At 38.6% G+C, this 24,993-nt stretch overlaps 1 protein-coding gene across 4 annotated transcripts in view; it reads left to right on the top strand.

Annotated features, from left to right (window-relative positions):
- The window catches only part of DCC (DCC netrin 1 receptor), a 1,101,219-nt gene that overhangs the window by 796,891 nt on the left and 279,335 nt on the right, over positions 1-24,993 (top strand). For all 4 annotated transcript variants that reach the window (XM_060761267.2, XM_060761265.2, XM_060761264.2 and 1 more), the window contains exons 10-12: positions 10,368-10,516; positions 10,725-10,863; positions 24,515-24,564. In XM_060761267.2, the coding sequence (XP_060617250.2) occupies positions 10,368-10,516; positions 10,725-10,863; positions 24,515-24,564 (338 nt within the window). The remainder of the gene's footprint in view (positions 1-10,367; positions 10,517-10,724; positions 10,864-24,514; positions 24,565-24,993) is intronic.

The following is a 24,993-nucleotide window of genomic DNA, read 5'->3' as shown; positions in this document are numbered from 1 at the left end:
ACTGCAGTATAGTCATTTCATAATTGTGAATACCATCTTGTGAGAGCTTTGTGAACATTCCAGCTTCCTCTGGGTTATTTGACATTAGGTTGTCTGACTAATAAATCAGTTTAGATGGAAATTTCAAAGGACATCATGAGATTGATAAAAAAAATGCAGGATTTGACTTCTAGCTTCTGAAGCCATTCTGCAAATGTATTGGTCTCACACTGAATGTAAAACAAATCATCATCTCAATAAAAATATCCCACACATCAGATTTGCTGAAAGTCCATGGTCTATTTCTTGAGGTTCCATCAAGGGATAGTTGTGATTAAGTAGTCCTTGAGTAGCTTGGCTGTGAATTTTTTTCACTTTTGGCCTGACATAATCAGAAAGGATTTGGCAATCACTATAAAACAAAACAGATCTAATCTCTCTCTTTGTGAAAGAACACAAAGCATTTCAGATGCTTTTGAGATTATTCCAAAACTCTTGTTTGATGATCTACTATGGAAATATATTTGTCGTCTTGCAGCTCTCTCTCTACTAGCCTAAATCTGCCAACAGGGTAATGAACTCCTTATCTTTTGAATACCAGAGCTAGGATCATTGTTATCATCCCTGTGGTTCAGGGAAACAAAGAGTCTGTGATGTTTGTGGTAGATACAGCATAACCACATTTTCTTTTCATAATGGAATTATCCATCTTTTTCTACTAGTTGGAACAAAAGATGTAAAAGTAGTTTTCTCCCATTTCTTCCACAAGATAATTACAAACAAAATGTTCTGAGGTGTAACATTAGAATGCTGGTATTTGCTAGTGCTTGTAGGATTTGACAACAAGATCTTCAATCAAATCAGGAGAGAGCCATCTTGTTTGTCAATAAGGGACATCAAGAAAATACATTCTCACAGCATAGGCAAAAATGCTGTGATGATTTGCTTGTTTTCCGATTCTCGGCTATTCGCTTGCAAGGAAATGTTAAAGCACCTGATTGTTTTGTTGTCTAGATAGGATTTTTTTCAGTCTCTGTCATGGAGACCTTGGGTTGGAAGCCAAAAATGGACAAACTCATATGCATAAAAGTACAGAGAAACAACCTCATAAAGTATCAATAGGCAGTGATTATGTTGGCTGGGGGATTATGAGAAATGTGATACAGAAATATTTTTCCAAGCTCTGAACAATATAGAACAGTAGTACAAGAACTTCTGAAGGGTCCCCAGCCTTTGAATAATTAAAGAATATATCAATATCTAGAATCCTGTTGTGTCTTATACATGTGTAAGTAACTTCATGGAAGCAGGTGTGTATTTGTTTTGTGGACATAGGAGCAGAGTTGCACATCCAGTGCCTTCCTACATGAAGCGCATGTAAGTGAGATCTGGTGCACACAAATGTTCATTTGTGCATTCAGGTATCCAATTTTGTAATTGTACCGTTCTGCAAAAGGATTATAAATTACAGTCATGGCATAGCCCCATATGTTGAGATTTACACTAATGTAGGATCCTAGTGCGGTGTAATGGTTTGAACATTGGACTATGACTCTGGAGACCAAATGCACACTCAGCCATGCAACTCCACATTTTCAGCCCCAGAAAACCCTATGGTATGTTTGCTTTTGGGTCTCAGTGGGTCTCAGTGAGACAGAAACAACTTGAAAAGCACATAACAATTATTTTATGCGTCTCTTTCTCTACTTCCGTTCTGGTGGCTAACATAGTTTAATACACAAAAAAGCTTTCCAAATAGGATTTCCCCCCAAAGGCTAAGATTTTTCCCCAAAGGCTATTAGCCCCTTCCTCAATGTCTGAAGCTCTTCTGTTTATGACTGAGTAGATAATTTATTAGACATCTTCCAAACCGGTAATCATTTTCCACCAGATGTAAATATGTCAGTTCAATAATAACAACTAGACTTCCCAATAATAATGAACAACAAAAAAAACATCAAGCCAGCATGGAAAATCCTGATGTATAGAAATTACAAATCTGTCTGAAAAAGAAACAGAATTACCGTGTTCTGAAATGTGAATCTCATCCTGTGTTGACCAAGAGTCAAGGGTGGTCTGTGTGTGCGTTTCTTGCCAAATGGCTGTCATATCTTCTGAACGGGTTTAGAGCAGGGGAGCTTGGATTTCATTATGTTAATAATTACATTGCCTCCAAGTCTTTTGAAGTCGCATCACCCTCCACAATCCAGAAACAGATTTTATAAAGTGTAATTAATGCTGTTAAACTTCAAGGAGACACGAAGAGATGGAAGCGGATGATGAAGGGATCAAAGTGGGCACTCTGCTCAACAATACATACAAATGGCCTCATAAATGACTTCTTTTGACAATGTTTTCAGTGGAAAGGAACAAGATGAGGACTCTCTGCTGCAAAGGGAATAGAAGATTTCTGTAGTGTAGTGCTTGATTAGCACCACTGGAAGTGACCTGGGAAGGATTTTGAGATTATGAGCTGCACATGCCTTTCCATCACTATTGTGTTGGATAGTTGTAGAAAAGGATAACCTTCACAAAGGAGGATTATATATACCCACTGAAAGCAACAGATTTTGGTAAGAAGATGGGGATATACAATTTAAATGTAGTTTTGTCATAGCTAGCAAGTGAGTAAAGGCTCTGTGTGCAGAAATCCCAAAATTATTGTTGTGCTAGAAATGTGAAGAATATTCAGAAGTATTTTTTTCTCCTCACTAAAAAAAGGATGACACAACACAAGTCAGCTGACAAAATGGCCCACCGCCACAAAACTTTTTGTCACCTAGGATTTTTTCTTCTAGTGCAAAATGTGTTTATACAAAACAATTCATCTTTTTTATTCTGAACACCATGTATTACCCAATGTTCCTACTACCCATCCCTTTTTCAAAATGCACAATTTTCAGAAGGAAAAGGCTGCTTGAATGCCAGCCGTCTCCTTAATTTTGGTGCAAATATATTTCCCAAAATACAGAAAATAATTGGAAAAAGTGCAAAAACACTTACACCTATTGAAATTCTTCATTCTTGTCCATATGAATGAAATAATCTAAGATTTACATGTTGTGATTCTGTGTGTGTTCAAGGGAGTGCACATGGGTTTGTTTGGTAGAGGTGGAAAGGATATTTACAGTGATTCACTTTCAGGTTGAAAAACAGCCAGGAAGCCTCTTTGGAAAACATACAAGGCCATCAGGAATTTTGTGCAATGACCTCATCCCCAATATTTATTTCCTGGAGTGATGCACAGGCATTCATCTACAGATAAAAATGTGTTTTCCTCTGGGGAAAAAAACTTCTCTCTATATAACCCATTGTTTTCTCCATTATTTTCTATGTAGATACCAGCTTTTCAGAAAGTTTTGTGAGAAAATAGTTTTTGTTTTTTCACAGCGGGGAGAAAGCTGTTTTAATTATTTATCCTTCAAGCTTAGGACAAAATAGTTGAGGATGTAAAACCATTGTGTTTGGTGGTTTTTCCTTATCTTGGCACAGTATGCCATGATGATGAATAGTTTAGATGGTCCTACAAGGCAATAAGCCACATACAGATTTGAGGCGAGGGGGCAACGTACAACAACTATAGATATCTTCCATCTTCAGTGGCAACAGGATATTGAAAATACAACTAAGAGCAAAGAGGTCAATTACTTTCATGTTCTGGTATTAATTAGAGTTGCCAGTTCAGGATAATCTCAGGTCCTTGGGTTTCCAGCCCAACCCCTGGACCCTAGAGACAGCCCTTAGTGATATCTAGTATTATACCTTAAGTACCAACCACAGTTGCTTGCAGCTTCTCATTCAAAAACACAGTTTCCTGTGTAGCAATTAAGACAGAAATCTTAGCTCTCCCCAGCTCAAGGTGAAATGAGCAGAGTATTCTTTTTTGCTTAATTAGGAAAGTGGGATAAAGAACATTCAGTTTAGTTGTTGCAAGGTCCTTACCCTCCATGGGAAGAGGTACATAAAATATTCAATTTGCATGACCTCTCAAATACATCCAGAACCTTTCAAGTAGGAAAAAAGGATTTTATATAAGCTTGACAAGTTTTCATCTAAGTAGTAATGTTGGTGTAAAACAAGAATCAAATATTCAACTGTATATGGAGCTTTTTAGTAAGCCTGATAAAGTCTATCTTGACAATAGCTGATATCTCCCCATGTTCTGAATTGTTTGCTGAGCTCTGTCAATTACGCTATGCTAGAAATTATGCAACTGCAATATTGTGTGTTCAGGGCTATCAACCAGAAGTTATGGTCACATATATTTCCAATAATGAGAAGATCCTCTTAAGCAACAAACGAGCTCTACATGCTGTGCTGTTCAGAAAGACAGTAGATAAGGGTAATCACATATGCATTAAATATTGCTCATGTATACTTCTGTCCATTGTCTTTATAACACTAAAATTCTAGAAAATCCTGATGCTTGAGAATAAACTTTATCTTAACCAGTAATGCAAGTAGGTTGGACTGAAAGCAATGCTGGGTTTTGGTAGAACCTTTGGCCAAAGTTATTGTTTATTGTTTGAGCCTTGAAACTGCCTTTTTGCTCACTTTCGGGATTCATCTGAGGCCCCTACACACAGCTGAATAAAATCCCACATTATCTGCTTTGAACTGGGATATATGGCAGTGTGGACTCAGATATTCCAGTTTAAAGCAGATATTGTGGGTTATTCTGCCTTGATATTCTGGGTTATATAGCTGTGTCTCATCTGGATGATACAGTAAGACTGATATTTTAGTTCTATCAAAAATAAAATAAAATAAAAAGACTGCATCATAAGTCACATGTTAGAAGCTTGACCAAATCCTGAAAAGCGGCTGATGGCTGGATATTGTAGGAGCCTCAGGGTCCTTCCAGAAAGTTCTATATCCCGGAATATCAAGGCAGGAAATCCCACAATATCTGCTTTGAGCTGGGTTATCTGAGTCCACACTTAGATAATGTGGGATTTTCTGCCTTGATATTCTGGAATATAGGGCTGTGAGGAAGGGCACTCTGGGAACATGCAGAATCATTGGCAGTTCAACACCAAGAATGTCTCTGTCCAAAGGGAGTTCCACTTCAGGTATCCCCATTATACTATTTATTGGGCTACTTTGAATGGTTTTTACCTTGGGAGTGGGGTTTGTCCTCAGCTCCATCCAAGTTTCTCTATGGATCCTGACTCTCTTGACCCCACTGCCCCAATCTGGCAGCCAAAGAAACCTCAGTTTGATACTCATGCCATTTCTTAAGATTCCCCATGCAACCTTGGTGCTCAGGTCCAATAGAGACACTTGCAACCCATCTCTGGTCATGCAGCTTCTGCCTTCCTGTCCTCCTACAGTCTTCACCAGTATTTTTTTTACTAGCCTTCTTGCCAGACTCCTCTGTAAAAGCTTTAAACGAGACCACTAGTTGTTTATCTTCTCCTTTGGAACTTGCTACTACCAAAAGGTGGACACAAAATAAAGGATGAGCCCTGGCACCACTATGACTGAGAAAGCTAAGGAAATACATGGATCACTGGAGAGTCATTGCAAATTGTGTCAACAAATTGGTTAAGAGTCACTCATTGTAGTAAATTGCTGCTCACACAACCTTTTTTTGTGTATCAAGAAATCCCCCCCCCCCAACTTGAGAGTCTGTGTCCTCATCTCCTATATGAAGATGACTCATAAAAACCGCAGACTTGTGTTCAGTCTCTGAGGTTTAGCCATTTAGTATTAAGAGTGTTCCAGCCCATCCCCAGTAATGGATTGGAACACGCCAAACTGCTGAAAGCAGCCAGGACAGTTGTTAGTGCAAAGTTGTTTACCATTCGCATTGCTGCCCACGCACACTTATGTTGGATATTTGCAGACTAAAAGAACTAAGGTCTAGTTGGTATAACAGCTTCCCTGCCATTCTCCATATGGAACCAGAGAGGTGATTATTTATAATCCTTATTTCACAGGATCCTATTTTCAGTAACCATGCTGAAATTTGCAGTAATTGGTGCTGTGTAGCTGCAGTAAAGGGGGGAAATGAAGACATTACCTTTCAAATACGAATTCTGGCCCTTAAATTATTTTTCCTTCAGTATCACATTTCTAGCATTGCTGTAATGTGCAAGTAAAACTTCAGATGAACATTTCAAAATACAGGTAACCTATGTAGAAAAAGAAAGCTGGTAGGGTTACAGAGGACATACAAATAAGGCATATGGAACAATTCTGTGGGTGAACATTTTTCAGTCCCCCTTCCCAATAGCTACACTCCTGATCCCCTTTTTGTGGTGTGTGTATGCGCATTTCTGCAAGTTTAACTGCTATGTAGCTAGATAAGTATAAGCATAAAGGGAAGCAAATTTTACAGGATTCAAAAGTAAGGGCAAAAGGAAACTAGAAAGGAAATAAGAAACAAATTAAAAGGGACAGCAACATCAAAGTTAATCTGATTCTTGAGAAAACGAAGTATATTTAAAATATTTCTCTCTCTGTATTGTAGATAAAAATCTACAAGGAATTAACTGGCAGCTTTGAAATTTGCCACATAATTCTTCGTAATAACAATTTATGTTTCATCTCTTTCCCATAATCTTGTGAAAGGCTTTGATAAATATAGCTGCGTATGTCCCTGACTGGTATACCAAGAATCCAATGTCAGAAGTTCTGTAGTTACTCAGCTTTTAGCTATAACTTCGTGAGGTGCCATCAGCATAAACACTATCAGTTCCTTTGATCTCACTTTCTACATTTCCTCCCTTCAAAATTGTTAATAGCTCAAGTCCTGAGGTGACATACATAGGATGAAGCATAATGTTTGGCTGTAATTTATACTAAAACTGCACTTTCTATAGGGACTCTGTAGAATTAATGCAGTTTGAGACCACTTCAACTGTCTTGGATAAATACTGTGGAATCCCATGATTTGTAGTATGAAATGGCACCAGCATTCATTGGCCAAAAAAAAAAAAAATGGCCAAAGGCTTTGTAAAACTGCAACTCCAATGATACCATAATATTGAGCCATGGCAGTTAAAGTGATGTCAAACTTTGTCTACTACTAACTGAATCTAATTATAGGGAATGCACAACACCCCTATTAAAGCAGCTTCGCTGGCTGCCAATAAGTTTCTGGTGCAATTCAAGGTGCAGATTATGACCTACAAAGTCTTAAACTATTCAGTCACTGCCTATCTTCGTGACCTCATCTCCCCCTATGAGCCAGTATGGGCTCTAAAATCTGCTGGGGAGGCCCTCCTCTCACTTCCACCACTGTCACAAATATGGCTGGTGGGGGCGAGAGAGAGGGCCTTCTCAGTGGTGGCCCCCTGACTTTGGAACACCCTCCCCAGGGAGATTAGGCCCTAGGCCCAGTACCTAAGTCGTCAATTAGTACTCTGTTCTGCACTTTCTCCACTTTTCCGGCCTTATGATATGCTGTTACACTATCCCTTGCCCAGCCCTTCTATAGTTGACATGCTCGTTTTGACATGCCGTAGGCTTTGTTGAACCTCATCTGATGGAGTTATAATTCAATTGGTTTAAATTTTTATTGTTGTGGATTTTTGGTGTTTTATGATTTTTTTAATCTGCCTGTATAATTTTCTTCTTGGCAATTGAATGTTTGGACTTATGTGTTGGAAACCACCCTGAGTCCCTTCAGGGAGATAGGACAGTATACAAATAAAGGTTTTATTATTATTATTATTTATTATAGCACAACATTGCTGTAAGTGGCATGTGATCATCGTTTTACAGCTGAGATCTTAATGAAGGAATCTGACTCTGAAAATAAACCTTTACAGAGATGATATTTAATTTTTAAAAGGTCGGCACAATGTTTCAGGAAAGATTCATTGCTGTGTGCTAGAACATATGTTCTCTATCTCATAGGTTTTATACAGACATATTTTCTCTACTGAATGTAGAATGTTGAGAGAGGAGAAAAATTGATTCTTAGCTAAGGGAAAAATGTGGAACCAGTGACTTTTGTAATTAGTTTCAAGAATCTCCCAGAAACCTTCATTGTTGGCTTTGTTAGCTGAGGTATCTGGAAGTCTAGAAATATTCGGAGATCCAAGTTTAGGGACCAAAACCCAAGATAAACAAAAGGAAATATTACTTAACAAAGTTCACATTAGAGAAGTAAAGAATGCTCATTTTTTTCCCCTCATAATCATCGGGAAAGGGTATTTTGATACATTGCTGATAAAACATTCAAACCACATGAGATATTTTGTAAAAGTAAACCCTCACTTGTTTTGAACAAGTTTTAAATGTATTCACAACAGGAAAGTCTCTCTCTCTCTCTCTCTCTCTCTCTCTCATTAAACAGTGAGAAAAACTTTGGAATTATTCATTCATGCATTTGACAATGAAGTAAGGGGTGGTGGACATCTGAAGTTCATAGATCTGCTACTAGACCATTATTGTGTGACAACTTTTCATATTAGATAAGCAATCAGTGACTACAAATCATATTATGCCTCTCATTACTATTTGTTGGAACAAGCAGAGGAGAATGTAATAGTGATGGTGTACTTTCCATAGACGTCTAGTAAAATGGGAGTAAAAAAAATGTGGACTAGATTTGTTATTAAATATAAGAAAATTGTCTCTTTCTTAGAGTCTTCCTAACGCTAAGAAACTAGTGAACTCTCTAATGCTAAGAAAGTTCATGATATCTGCTGTATGGCATATAGGAACGATCCTGTCATTTATAGGTCAGGACTTGGGTTTCCTCCAATTTTGAGCCATCAAAATCTTTTTTGCTGATGTCAAAAGACTAAAAACTGTTCAGTCTTCAGAATTTTTAATAACTCTCTTTGTGTGTGCCACATACTCAGATTTTAAAGACTTTCAAGAAAGGTATCACAAATCAGAACATCTCATGTCAATGACAAGCTATGGAAAGCAACTACTGCATTTTATCAAAGAAAAAAGATAGCTGTAAAATGATACTTGCAAGTCTAACAAGCATTATATTTTATTGAAGGCCTACAGTTCAGTGGAACTTTGTCACTGCACTTCTGAACTTTTAATACATCTGGACATAAAATGATAGTGTGTGCTCTCTGGTGCTTCCTCTCAAAGGAGTGCCAAGAGACTAGAATGGGCTATCACTTCTTTTAGGTTATTTTGGGACAGACTAAGCCTTTACTTTTTGTCACTCAGAGAATGAGGTGGTTCCTGTTTTGATAAGAGTTAAAACACAATACTTATGTTGATCTTTGTTGTTGTTGATTTATTGACTAAAATGTCTAGACTTCTACATGAGCATATATGGTAGGGCAAAATCCAGAAAAAGCTGAGAAAGTTTCAAAAGTATCAGGATTTCTTTTTCAGTATTCCTGGCAAAATCAAATATATAATTTGAAAATGTCCAGTCCAGCACTCAAAGCAAAATAACCTTTTAGGGGAAGGAAAGGCGAACCATACATGTTAATTGGCCATAAATTGTTATTAAACACTGGAAATCTAGGGTTTGCTGAAGACTTTCTGCATGCTGAGAAGTAAAGCATTAATTCAACTGTCCATCTTGTAATGAAATAGAAAGTGTGGGGAGTTGAAAAGGGAGGGAAGCATGTTAACTGTATTGATTTTACAACTTAGTATTAATAGTAAATGCCTTTTAAAACCCATTTGTATTGTTTTTTATAACAAGGGGCTGCCAGACTTTCATTGATTTCTACATGTTGCTTTTAAAGGCTTTGCTGGAGGCAAAATTGGTAACGCACTCCTGGCTTTGTCTGTCAGTCCTGCTACAGATGAAATAGACAGTGAATAACAGATATTAAACAGCACCAAAAATTATGGAGTTTTGAATTGCTCCAGAAACTATGTTGGGGGTTCCAAGGGTAATCCTACCATTTACCTCCATAGTTGTGTATTTACTTAGATTATACTAAAAGAGTTGGTTGAGATCCTAGATCAAGGAGAGTATGTCACTTTGTGATTGATATGTACTAGTACATTGTAACACTGCAACTGTACGTGGAATTATATAATTGCAATACACATTGCTCATCTACATGTGTAATGTCGAGTAACTTCACATTCCCAATGGCACTGAATGTTCAACTTTGCTTCCACAACTTTCAATTGATTGCATCTGTTATGTCCTGGCCAAAAAAGTAAAAAAAAAACTCTTTATAAAGAAATTGATGCACCCTGATCTCCCAGTGGGCAAATCATATAATCACTTCAATTATATGTCCTTACTGAGTATGGACCTATCAGAACTGCCTGTGTAACTCCATAAGGCACCATGAACTCTGATGGCGGTGGAAATGTTAGTCCTCCACTTAGTCGCCTTTTACAAATATAGTAAAAAATAAATAAATACTCCTATGAAGTAAATAATACTGCAACTTGAACTATTTATGTTTTGTGTTTCTCCCCAAACCCCAATACAGTGCAAGTTCCAGGACCAGTAGAAAACCTACGGGCTGTAGCTGTTTCACCTACCTCAATTCTTATTACATGGGAACCCCCTGCCTATGCAAATGGTCCAGTCCAAGGATATAGACTATACTGTACAGAAGTAACCACTGGAAAAGAACAGGTGAGCAAATGAGCCAATGCAAATGTGGATTCTAGCCTTCTTTAAGGTGTCAAATGTGCATGAGACCAGTTATGAATTAATGACTGTGCTTATACATTATTTGGCTGTTAAAAAAATGTGAAATACCAATTTCAGTCTTTAGTGTTATGTTCTGATCTGTATAATAATTATGTGTTGTAGTAACCTTCTTTATTTCCTTTGTGTCCAGAATATAGAAGTGAATGATCTATCATACAAGTTGGAAGGGCTAAAGAAATTCACAGAATATACACTACGATTTCTGGCCTATAATCGTTATGGACCTGGAGTGTCATCTGATGACCTGACTGTCAGGACCCTTTCAGATGGTAAGACAGAAGCAATGATACATACCAACAGAAAAAAGGGGGGTGAACAGAATTTCTGTATATTCCTATTTTGAACTCTTCCTCTAAGGTCTGAATATACCATGGTACTTGTACAGAAGTGTTTATTATAATGTGTTTAAATCTGTATTTGTGTTTTACATTGGTTGCCTATGGCTGGAGCGGCCCAGCTGTGAGAGATATGTTGCCATGGAAACAAGGCAGAAGAGGAGGTGGGAGGAGCTTGGAGAGAAAAAGGTTTGAAAGTGACAGTTAAGTTTCAGTCAGGAGGAAGAGACCCTGAGAGAGTAGCAGAGTCAAATAGGGACTCTGAGAGTGTAACTCAGTCAGGAGGAAGAGACCCTGAGAGAGAGCAGAGTCAGATAGGGACTCTGAGAGAGTAGCAGAGTCAGGGAAGAGACTCTGAAGAGTGAAGGAGTGTAGAGATAGTTTAGTGTTCGTGAATATTTCTTCAGCTAGGGAGCTGAAGGGTAAAACTTTGTTAGATTTCTTTAGTTAAAAAGAACTAACAGAGGCTTTGTATGATTGCCAGTCGGTGGAAGACTGGAGTTCTATTAATTGATCCAGTATAGATCAAACAGTGAGAATATTCACAGCAGGGAACACTGAATAATAAAACCTTCACTACAGCAAGAGTTTATAAGTTGTAACATCAAAAGCCTGAATTGTATCTCAACCAAGTCATATTGTAACCATCAAGTATACGCCAAGCTGAACATCTTTATATTGCAACCACAAGCTTTGTTCAACAATAAACTTGTTCTCTTTGTTATTTTAAAAAAACTGCCTCATCTCCATTGATTTTACGTTCGGTGCATTTCACTCTACCAAAATTACCTCACAACATAAACAGAGACTAACAGAGACTTTAATACCAGCGTCTCTATACATTGTGGTGGCAGTTTAATTAGCATTTGACGGAGGTTCCTTACAGTTTTTGGTGGTCCCATTTCGGTGGCATTAATACTTCTTTGCAGTACTTAATTGGCATTTATACATCAAATGCAAGGTAGGATAGATGCCTCACTGGTGGGGTGGACAGAAATGTCCAATAAGAAGATTGGAAAATTCCCTGGAAGCCTTGATGAACATCTTGCCCATTGGGTGTGCTTTGAAATGATGGTGTTTGCAAAGTGCTAATCAAAGAAAAGCATTTTCAGGTTAGCGATTTGTCTGAATAATAATAGAACTGTCTCATGGTCAGAGTAGTTGAATAATGGAATGGATTACCTCAGAACACAGATTCTCTTTGATCTGGAGTTTGGAAAGTTCTGCGATAAACAATAGAAGAGGGATGTGCATCCATCAACAAGCCAAATGACCATTTACCAAGAGAACTAACAGAGAAAACTATTGGCACAAAAACCCACCATCACAAAAAAACAAGAAAATTGCTGCCCCGCCAAAACCCTGTTGTTCTTTATGGAGCATAGGATGGTTTGTGTGTTGGCGGAGGGAGAGTCCCACAATGCTGCTGCTCCAGTTTGCCCATGGAGCCCCACAAGAAGTCATCCTACATCATTTGATGGGTACTGTGGATGAACTGGGTGCTGTGGGTGAATTGGGGCAGAAGCATCCTAGGACCCCTCAATTGCCTTGTGTGATAAGGCTGAAAATTCAGTTTTACTGGGTAGGCTCACCAGAAGAGATGGATCTTCAATTGGTCTTCAATAGAACACTTCAACTGTCATGTGTGATAAGGCTGAAAATTCAGTTTGACCAGGTAGACCTGCTGGAAGAGATGGGTCTTCACTTGTGTCTTAAATTCCAACAGCTAATCTAGCTGTCAAATCTCTTCTGGCAGGCCATTCCACAGTTGGGACAGCTGATGAAAAGGTCCTCTGGGGGATGGTTGCCAGTCAGGTTCTGGCTGACTGGACTAGCTGCCTCCCACCCTCCCCCCAGTGGACCTAGGTGTGCGGGTCAGATTGTGTGGGAGGAGGAGATCCTGTAAATAGTCTAGACCCAAATTATGTAAGGCTTAAAAGGTCAAAATAACACTTTGTGCTTTGTCCTGAAAGCCTGAAATAGCACTAATCAGTCATATTGGCACAATTGAAGTTTGGTCACCCCCTTTAATTCTGCAATTGGTGTGATCATGAGGTGGTTAAGCAGTTAGGAACCACATACTTGGAACACTTTCACACTTCTTCATTATGACCCCCATGCTTCCACTTTGACTGCTGTGGCAGTATTTTAAGGAATCCTGGGGTTTGCAGTTTAGGAAGTGTATTTGTCTTCTCGCCCAGAGAACTCAAGTAGCTTAACAAACTATGAACCTTGGGCTTCAATAGAACAGAACAATGGCAGTTAAAATGGAATCATAGTGCTATAATATAGTAGTGTGGAAGGACTCCCAGACAGTGATGACAAAGATATTAACTGCTGCCATTTCTAGCTTCTGATTTTGAAAAGGTTCACTCATTTGTCATGTGGGGTTGGACACCGGTTGTTATTCCTTTCATACCAGCAGATGGTGCTGGATATTTCAGAGGGTACTCAATGTTTTTATGGGTACAAACAAACCTGCACAGATGTTATTGTAAGTGACAGCATTTATTACCTTGTAAAAGTTAATTTGCAATGTTGCTGCTTTATTTGGAGAGTCAGTCTATTATTTCTACATTTGACATTTCATTAATATGCTTTAAAGTGTCACTAGCACCTATTCATCTAATTGAGATCACTTTTATAATACAGAATATAATATATTCTTACCCTTATTGGCAGAATAAAATATCTCATGTGCATAATTACTTAAGGGGAGAGATGGAATAAAATCCTAGAAGAGAAATGAAGCAGTTGGGTGGACAACAATGTTACACATAGTGCAGGTCTCTGGTTGCTTCTGGGTTGAGAGAATCGGCCGTCTATGAAGACGTTGCCCAGGGGACGCCCGGATGTCTTGCAATCCTGCGAGGAGGCTTCTCTCATGTTCATGGTAGAACAGAAGCTCTCCGAAGCTCTAGGTGCTCTTACTGCCTATTACAGGGAAAACCAGCTGATCCCTAATCCATCTAAAACACAGACATGCGCCTTTCACCTTAAGAACAGACAAGCATCCCGAGCTCTGAGGATTACCTGGGAAGGAATCCCACTGGAGCATTGCGGCGCACCCAAATACCTGGGAGTCACTTTGGACCGTGCTCTGACCTACAAGAAGCACTGCCTGAACATCAAACAAAAAGTGGGCGCTAGAAACAACATCATACGAAAGCTGACTGGCACAACCTGGGGATCACAACCAGACACAGTGAAGACATCTGCCCTTGCGCTATGCTACTCTGCTGCTGAGTATGCATGCCCAGTGTGGAACACATCTCATCACACTAAAACAGTGGATGTGGCTCTTAATGAGACATGCCGCATTATCACGGGGTGTCTGCGCCCCACACCACTGGAGAAATTACACTGCTTAGCCGGTATTGCACCACCTGACATCCGCCGGGAAGTAGCAGCCAATAGTGAAAGGACCAAGGCAGAGACATCTCCAGCTCATCCCCTGTTTGGGTATCAGCCAGCACGTCAACGACTTAAATCAAGACATAGTTTTCTTAGATCTACAGAGACACTCGCTGGAACACCCCAGCAAGCGAGAGTCCAAAAGTGGCAGGCCCAAACCCAGCATCTCAATTCATGGATGATACCAGATGAGAGACTCCCCCCTGGGCACTCAGAAGACTGGGCGACTTGGAAGGCGCTGAACAGATTGCGCTCTGGCACCACGAGATGCAGAGCCAATCTTAAGAAATGGGGCTACAGGGTGGAATCCTCGGCATGCGAGTGCGGAGAAGAACAAACCACTGACCACCTGCTGCAATGCACCCTGAGCCCTGCCACATGCACGATGGAGGATCTTCTTGCGGCAACCTCAGAGGCACTCCAAGTGGCCAGGACATTTAACCAAATACCAAATTTACAAAATCTGTGTGGTTTTTTTTTCTTTTTTTCTTTTTCTTTTTAATCTCTGTGTTTGTTTTGCTCTGTTAGAATTGTAATACAATGGTTACTGATGACACGATAAATAAATAAACATAGTGCAGGTTGAATTCATATTCTGAAAATCAATATGATGCCTTGAGTGTTGAACTTTGGCTTTCCAAGGGCCCTTCCACACACCCATATAATGCAGAATTTCAAGGCAGAATAACCCACAATATCTGCTTTGAACACACAGCTGACTATAATCCCAATTATCTGTTTTGAACCGGAATATATGGCAGTGTGGACTCAGATAACCCAATTTAAAGCAGATATTGTGGGATTTTCTGCTTCATGTTCTGGGTTATATGACTGTGTGAAAGGGCCTTGGGTTATCTGAGTCCACATTGCCATATAATCCAGTTCAAAGCAGAAAATATGGGATTTTATTCAGTTGTGTTCAAGGGGCCAAAGTTCATAATTAAGTTGTGAATGATTTACATTCATATGGGTATTACTGAGTGTTATCCTCAGTAAATAATGCCAAAGTTTTTCTCCTTGGGCAAATGGAGTTAAGAGATTGCTTTCCATCTAATGTTAGGATTAGCCAAGGGAGCCAAATTGCTGTAAACTAATGTTAGCAAGCTCTGTTTTTGTGTGCTTTCAAGCCATTTCCAGCTATGGTAACCCTAAAGTGACTCTATCACAGGGTTTTCTTGGTGTGATTTTTTTCAAAGAATGTTTGCCATTGACTTATTTTGAGTTTGAGATTGCATGATTTGCCCAAGGTCACCCAATATAGGTTACCATGACAATCAGGGACTCATGGCCCACAATTTAACCCCCTAAATCAGAATTTCTTGAACTGTGTTCCTCTAGATGTTTTGGACTTTAGCTCCCACAATTCCTAACAGCTGGTAAGATAGCTGGGATTTCTTGGAGCTGAAGGAGGAGCAGAGTTCGAGAAACTCTGCCCTAGAAGTTTCAATTAGTAAGGTAGATTGAAAAAAAATGCTAAAAATATGCCTTTGCTCTATTAAAATCAGTACATACAGGGTGCAATTAACATATATAAAATATAATCTGACAACTTGTTTACCAAGCTAGATTGCAGAGATTTGTTTGCTTGTTGGTTTGTTTATCAGAAGGTCTCATAAATGCTATCATTTATAATATCTGTTCAAGGCAGTATAAAATACCAAAAATCAGCAAAACATGCCATGGCACTATTAAAATTAGTACCCGTGGGACATAATTAACATACATAAAATATAGGCTGGCACCCTTAGTGAATTACTCTGGCATAATGACTCATGTTTTCACATCTCACGTCTTTGGTTGTGCAAATTTGAATTCTCTTCTGACCATGCAACATCTGAACCCCAACCCACTCTGTAAGTAGTTTAACCTTCCTCACAATATAATCATTTAGTTATATTGTGAGGAGATATTGCTTCTGGAAAATGGTCATACAGCCCGGAAAACTGGAACCCAGTGATTCCAGCCATGAAAGCCTTTGACAACACATTAACCATTTAGTGTTCTAGAGAGTAGAGGGATAAGTGGGTCAATCCAGTTATTTTCCTGTAGCTGGACACACTGCCACAGACATCTGCAGAGAGCTCTGGAGGTCTTTGCAATGTTCCTGCAGGTAGTAAGCTTGCAGTACATCCAGCTACAGGAAAATAGCTGGATGCATCTGCGGCTGTTCTACTTGCAAATTGGGTTTCAGGAGTAGCTTTAGGAAACTTACATGATGTGTGTGTGTGTGTGTCCTAGTGCAGGACCTCAACCATATTGTATTATATTGATATGTATGTGTGTGTATTTTCTCCTAAAGATGTTATTCAACATCCATTAGAAACAAAAATTACAGAATAGATGCATTTCTGTGTTAATAACTATAACATTACCAAAATGTTATTAGTAGTAAATGTTAATAATTATTCATAACATTATAATCACACCTCATTTCCCAACTGCCTCTCTTCACATCACAGGTTAACTCCCCTTAAAAGTAGGGATGCAGACCATTCCTTGATTTGTTCTCAAATCAGGCTAGAGAAAAATCATTTCAAAAATGGTATATTTCCTCTTGGCAGAGAAAATAGTGTTTTATGCATTTTTCAATAATGACTATGATCCTTCCTCAAGGAGACAAAGCATACATTTATGCTGACAGAGCTATATAGCAGTTACTCACTGAATTTCAACATGACCTAACTGAACATACAGATGACAATAACTTTGGCAAAATGAACTACTAAGCACAGTACTGGTTTGAGTCCACCCTACTAGCAGCTCTGACTGAGAAAGACAGAATTTATTTCAAGCATCAGTATTTTATAGAACATCAGAATTAAGCAGACTAGGGACCTCTTCACAAGGGGGTAAAACTGGTGGCATGTACCGATTTTAACCGAGGTCACCCATGGAGCCAGTCAACTCCCATCAGATGACACGGGCACAGCTCCGTGAGTGAAGGAGGGTGGAGCCGGCACATGCTGCCACCATGGCAACACAGGAGGGCTCCCATGTTGCTGTAGAATCAATGGGGGAAGTTGCACACTCCATGCTTCCCTATGTGATTGCCCTCACCTGAATCCGGGTGACGCGGGGCATGGGGTGTCAGATTTCACATGGTACCTGACAAAGTGGAGCAATGCTGGCAGCTGTGTGACTAGGTCAAATGACAAAGTATTAATGAGTAATATCTAATGAACATGTGGTATTTCTTATCTTATGTGACCCGCACAGAATGTAGCTGAATTTTTTTTTATGAGGATGTTCTCAGGATCTGCCACTGTAGCCGTAATATCAGATAGGGTGGCCCTGTGCACATTTTACTGCAGTTACAGCATTTCTAGCATAGCACAAATAACAATACAGGGTGAGATGTCAGCTATTGTCAAAATACAGTTAAATTAGAATAATTACAACAAACCAGCTGAATTTGTAATTTGTATTTTATGCCAACAGTTGAGCTGCAATCCCCAATATTACTCAACGTTGGTTATGCTAACTAGCACTGCTTGGACTTAACAAACACCTCTAAATATCTGGAAATCAGAAAATTTTTGTTACTATAATGAGACTAGTGCAATTTTGTTACTTTTTCCATTAAGTAAGCAAATGGGGAAATTTCAGAGGCTCATTTCTCCCTCATTTTTAGACCTATTGTGATGAAACTTGTTATAATTGTATCATACATTTTCCACTGTTTGCCCATCAAGTTTAAGAATGTTCCAGTCATGCACTAATTTATTGGGAATTTTTGAATGTTTTACAATCAATATATTTATTTTAAAAACGACAAAATCTATCTACTTGAATTTTATATACACAAGATAATCAGGGAATTAACTCCCCCCAATTTTCTGAAAAGTTCACACACCTACTGATTTTAAGAGATTTTTTCAATTTAAACAAAAATATCACCCCCCAATAGCCATGACAGTAATCCCCTTAGACATTGAATTAACCACATAACTTCAACTTAGCATAGATTTATCCTATTACTTACTTACTTTAGTCCTCTTTGCAAATTCAACAATGTTGCCAAAATTGCTTAATGTTTATGCTGAAAATTAAACTGACTTTGAGAGGCATCCGAAAGTTACAAAATTTTAACAAAAATCATTGTTTACTGTTTTGATTCAAAAAAAATTATCCCCCTTTTCCTGCATGTTTCTAATGTTGATATGTATGCATGAATTTAATGAATTTGATCCGACTTATAAGGAGTAACAATAATTTTGCACTAACAACCCCTATTAGATAAGTTAGATTTGGGTAAGACTTTATAACAGAGAATTTTGTGGGAATGTCTCTTCTTCACACAGTATGTTTTTCCTTTGTGAAACAAGCTTACATTTATAACTTGGCAGAAAAAATATATACATTATCATATAATTATAGAACTTGTTCAGATATAGCCATTGATTCGTTTTCTACAATTTTGTATTCTGAATATTGAATAAGGTGATGTGCTTCATCATCTTCCTTCTTTTTTCCCCTTCCTTTTCCTCCCTCTGAGATACTCTTTCCTATACCGTGTTCAGATTTATGAATGGGTCAATCCTATTATCTTCAAATACCAATAAGAATGAATTATCAGCACAGATACCAAATCACATGGAATTACTGTTCCACCCCCAGTTCCTGGAATTGTAAAACAGTATCATGATAAATAAGTAGATCAAGGAAAAATATTAAGAATGCAAACCATTTATCATGGCTTTACATATTCACTCATAATATGATCAATCTGTCTTATCTACTAAAATTGTCCCTGTCGATTATTATATTGGTTTAGTGTAAGGAATCATTGCAAGGTTTTTATCCTGTAACCACCCCCTTTAGGGCTTATACATACACACACCATTAAGAACTGGTAGATATTTTGTCAGTGAAGTGAATATCAATAAACAGTCTGCAATAACTTAATTGATTTTTAAATGTCATAAAGTAATAAACATCACACATACCTACTGCTAGTTCGCTGTTCTGTTTATTTTCTATTACAAGGTTACAAGGTTTTAAACTTAACTGTTTTAAAACTGAATTAAACAGTTTTAAATTGGTTCCCGTCTTCATAGCAGCAAAGGTGGAAACTGTGGGACCACACAGATTGAAAACTATGGTGTTGTGGGGCAGGGAGAGAGAAAGAGTCACATGACAGTGGTGTAAATGGGTGTGATCACCCTACATCTTCATGTTGGGACATTCCTCTAAGGGATAAAATACACCAACGAGGTATTGAAATCTGTCTACCTTATTATTGTTGCATTTCCCAGAATCCCCTTTGACCTTTTTTCTAGAATTCCATATCATGTGGTTAATACTTGCTAAGTGGAAATGTATGTGCATTTATGTGTGTTTCCCTAGCCCATCTCCATGCTATGGAGTCCTGGGAGCTATGTTTTGGTGAGACACAAGCACTATTTGGCAGAGAAGGCTAAAGGCTCCCAGCATCCCATAGCATTGAGCCATGACTATAATTGAGCCATGACTACTATAATTCTACAGAGTAGATGCACCGTAGTACACAAAGCAATGTATTCAAGCTACAGTAAAAAACAACTACCTAAACATTAGGAAAATGGTAGTAGAGGATCATTTCCCTGGAGGTTTTTAAACAAAAGTTTGGATGGCCATCTCTCAGGAGTGCTTTGGGTATTCCTGTTTGGCAGGGATTTGGACTGGATGACTCTGGGAGTCTTTTCCAACTCAATGATTCTATGATTCCATGAAACGCTAATATGCTGAGAAATGTTTTGAGGCCAACTCATGTGAGAATATCTTATTTGAGAAAACAGGTGTATCACATTCTTATTTGTAACATCATAAATCCTTTGATCTTTAATTAAGATAGCAAGTTTAGTAAAAAAAATGACACACAGAGAGCAACTTGATCATTAAGAAATAAAACAGCCAATTTCATAAAAAAGACCTTAATTGGGTTTTGATTTTCTATGATAAAAGTAGCCAACCTTTCTTATGTCTGAAAAGAAACTCATGAATTTTAAAGCTTCTAAGTGGAAAAAGCAGATTTATCTTATATCACAGAACTGCATGATCTGATACCTTTATTTTAAAATCATGCATAGAATGCAAGTGATGTAGCAGGGGCTCCACTTTAAAAAAAATCAGCCAAAGTGGGGCAGGGACAGGAACTTGGTGTTATATCTCCCTGTCTATCCTGCATTTTTCCACGTGGCAGTTATATTCAATTAGGAGCACAATACTGTCAATTAAGAGTGTTAGTTACTTAGATCAAAAGAAAAATATACCAATCTATTCTGGTTTGGCCAAACCTCAAATGGAATGCTGTGTATAGTTCTGGATATTCCAATTAAATAATTATATTGACAAGATAGAACATGTCCAGAAAGGGTGGCCAAAGGATCTGGAGAAGTTTAGGGTGCTTGATATATTTTTCCCATAGAAGAGAAGGTTAAGAGGTGATGTGATAGCTGTATTTAAATATATGACTGAAGGACACATTGCAGATGGAGTGGGCTTGTTTTTGGTGCTCCAGACTAGAGCACAATGAATTCAATCTACAGAAAAATTACACCTAATTGTTAGGAGGAATTCCAGATAGTATGAGCTGTTTGATAGTACGATTTGCTGCCTAGAAGTGTGGTAGATTCTCCTTCTCTGATTTTTTTGGAAATGGGAGGCTTTTCTGGAGGTGCTTTGATTGTGCTTTGCTACATAGCAAGGGATTGGACTAGATGACCCTTGGAGTCTCTTTAAACTCCATGATTCTAGGGCCCAGGAAAGGTAACCGAGCAACCAGTTACTTGTCCTTTCAGGATTCCGCTTAGTTTTGCATTTATTTATTGAATTTGTCATTGGCTTTTTCCCCCAGGGCATTTTTCAGTAATTTAAAACAAGATTAAGATATAATCTTATTTTACAAAAGTTGAAAATAATTAAACAACACTCTTGCTAGTTAGATATTACTAATTACACTGGCATGCAATATAATCTAATTGCTGTTAGGTTCTGTATCATTTGACTGTTGCTGTATTAGTGGAGCTCTCCGCCTGAGAACAGGGGTCCAGCTAGGTAATAGTTAGGAATATTTGGGGATTGTTTTGTGGGGGAAGAGACTAGAAGTCACAAAATCCTTCAACCTGTAAGGCCACTGACCATGCTTTTCAAAGTATTCTGAGGGGTATAGTCTACAAAGTAACATTTTCAAGTTATGCCTCAATCCACAATTCAAGTATATGGATATTAACCATGTAGAAACATCTTAGAACAGGAGTGTGAAAAGTGTGAACTTTAAATATTGTTGGACTACAATTCCTGGTGTTCTTTATCATTGGCTGTAATGACAAGGGCTGATGGGGGCTGCAATTTGAAATATTTCCTCATTGCTCCTTCTATTCCCTTCTCCTTTCACCCTTCCCTTTTCCTTTCTCTTCCTGACATCTCCATGCCCATTGCTCTCCCGCTGTCCTGCACAAGAATGAATTTTTCAAAGAAGTTATCCACAGCAATTAGAACAATCAATTAAACCATAGAACAGCAATCAAGAAGCACTCATAAAAAGTCAAACCATAAAACAATCTGAAAGATAAAGATAATAATCAGTAGTAAAACAGCTAGAGCACTATTAAAATATAACTCATTAAAAGCTAGTATTCCTTTCGCTCCTCAAAGTGAGGAAATCCAAAATTGGCCAGCTGAATGGTCTTGTGTCTCCCATAGATAGGGTACCACCAAGGTCAGTGTCAGGTTTGGTGACAACTTAAACTGCCACTTCAACAGTAGCCTCTCTGGTGTGAGCATCTTTCTCTTGTCAGAGTAACTTTCCCCTTACTTGATGATGGTTAGAGAGCACAGTAAGAGGAAAAAAGGAGAAGAATTTACCAGAAAGTTGCCACTGACAACCCATCATTTCAATCTCCTTACAAATAGTTCTGAAGCAATGTGAAAGGCTCAGAGACAGTCAGGTGGAACTACCATCCACACAAACACACACACACACACACATGTATAAGTTAAGAAAATTGTGGGTTTTGATAGGAACCATGTATATATCAATAATCATTACACATATAGGGCAATTCTCAAGGGGCTCGCCATCCCTGATTGACATTTCTTGACCCAGGCATTCAGATAGGCTAGAAACATTATTGTGGCGGTGAAAGTAGTGTAAAATGAAGATTCTTTCAGGTTATATCAGGACAGAAAAAGGCCTTGTCTTTCACCATCCTATTCAGAGAAGGGGGTGTTTCCTTTTTTTGAAAAGAGTTAGCAGTTGTTCTTAACCTGTGGGTCCCCAGTTGCTTTGGGCTACAGCTCCCAGAAATCCCAGCCAGTTTACCAGCTGTTAGGATTTCTGGGAGTTGAAGGCCAAAACATCTGTGGACCCACAGGTTGAGAACCACTAAGTTAAGGTATAGTACTTACATTGACCCACAGGTGGTTTTGGAGGCTGATTTTTTTTTTTACTAAGAGTTCTAGATTTATACACGAGTCTGGAAACCATGCCCTGTGAGGAGCATCTTAAAGAGCTGAGTATTTTTAACTTGAAGAAGAGAAGGTTGAGATAAAATATGATAGCCAAGTATAAATATGTAAAAGAATGTCATAAGGAAGAGGGAGCAGACTTGTTTTCTGCTACCTTGGAAAGTAGAATTTGGAGTAATAGGTTCAAATTACAGGTAAGGAGATTCCACATGAACATTAAGAAGAACTTCTTGACTGTGAGAGCTGTTCAGCAGTGGAACTCTCTGCCTCATAATGTGGTGAAAGCGCCTTCCTTGGAGGCTTTTAAACAGAGGCTGAATGGTCATCTGTCAGTGTACTTTGAGTGGGCTTTTCCTGCATGGCAGTGGGTTAGACTAGATTGCCCATGTGGTCTCTTTCAGCTCTGTTATTTTGTGATTCTATGACATCCTCCCCTTCCCAGCCAAAGATACTAGCCGTTGCTCTCGTTCTACCTCCAAAGCAGCTCCCCAAAGAGGCAACCCCGCTTTGATGTTAACCTTTGTAGCAGTGGCCCATGTGGTCTCTTCCAACTCTATTATTCTGTGATTCTACTCTAATCAACAGATGATCATGGCTTGTGTGAATGGGGCAGTGACATGCTCGGTTGGACTTAGTCTGAACTTTAATGCAACTATTCAAGGTACTAAATCTCTATTAGGGATCAGGTTCAACACCTTGGTTAAATAAATAATTTAGCTCTTTTACAGTCTGGACTAAAACTCCGAGTGGACTAACTGCCCTGCTGACATGGAAGCCTGTGGCTGCCACTTGAGCTAAAATAATCAATTCATTTTCTTGTGCTGAAAACAGCAACCAGGCTATGAGAAATATGTAGACAATATTAATTTGTCTTCATTAGTAGCCTTATGCCATCTGAAACCTTTGTGGGTAATGTGGTTCCAAATGGAACCCACTATTTTTTAAACGCTGCATACTCATTTCTTGCTGAGCTATTCAAGAGAGAGGCTTATTCTCTCCCACCCAGATACTATGTTTGATTTTTTTTTAAGTAAAAAAAAAACCACTGGTTCAGAGGTAGGGAGTGGCAACATAAAACAACTATAGGCTGATAGATAGTCCTTCATTGATAGCAGCCCATTGGCAACTGCCACTAATGCCAACTTCTGGCAATCAGTCAAGGAGCCATCATCGTAGAAACCCTGTTTCTTATTATTGCCTGAATTATAAACTCAAAGCACCCAAACTGGACTTGCTTAAAAACGAGCCAGTTCATTCCACATGCATTTTGGATGATGTTATGATTGTATTGTTCATGTTTTTTTTAAAAAAAACAAAACAGAAAAACTTCATACAGGAAATCTTTAGCATGTAAGAGCATTATTCAGTCACTGAAAAATGATATTCAGTATTAAACCAAATGCAGAAGTTGGAAAGAGTACTTTTTTAAAGGTTAAAGCTCTCAGATTCCCTCAGTTCTTGTGGCTATTTCCTATGTTCTAACTAGGTCTTTAATTGGCTGATAGATAAATTATATTTGAAGTATGATTGGATAGAACTGGACAGAAATGGCACCTCAGAGGTACCACTTGGAGTATTTCCTTTCCTATCATAAACTAAGGAAAAGTGACTTAAATGTATGTGGGGATAATTTAAAAACATGTAAAGATTTATCATTGTGTTTTATGACGAATTCCATCTTTACCCACCTGCATTTCATCCAACATTCTCTTTTTCATTTCAGTTCCAAGTGCTATGCCTCAGAATGTCTCCTTGGAAGTGGTGAACTCAAAGGTAAGTGAAATCTGAAAACAGGCATGATTGTATCTCTGGTTTCCAGTTGTTTATTGTTGCTGAGTGCTTTTTCATTTTTGACCTATCGCAACTCTATGACAACCCTGTTGCTGGGCTTTTTCTGCAAGATGTGCTCAAAAGAGGTTTGTGGCGGCTTCCTCTGGCACTGAGAGAAGATGACTTGACAAAGGCTGAAATTACCCTGTAGTTTTCATGGTCTCCAGGGTCCTAGTTTGGTAAGGCGTCAGCATGCTTTAACAGAGAAGATTAAAGACCTTGTAAAACTATTATTTCCGTGATTCCATAGCTTTCAGCCATGGTAGTTAAAGTGGAGTCAAACTGCTTTAATTCTACAGCGCAGATGCAACCCAATCGAACATTCAAACCACTATGCCATGCTATGTCTTTATATCCTGCCTGGCTCATATA

Source organism: Anolis sagrei, chromosome 2, assembly GCF_037176765.1.
Source record: "Anolis sagrei isolate rAnoSag1 chromosome 2, rAnoSag1.mat, whole genome shotgun sequence".
In the NCBI taxonomy this organism is placed as follows: Eukaryota; Metazoa; Chordata; class Lepidosauria; order Squamata; family Dactyloidae; genus Anolis; species Anolis sagrei.
This window is presented reverse-complemented; position numbering and strand designations above follow the sequence as displayed.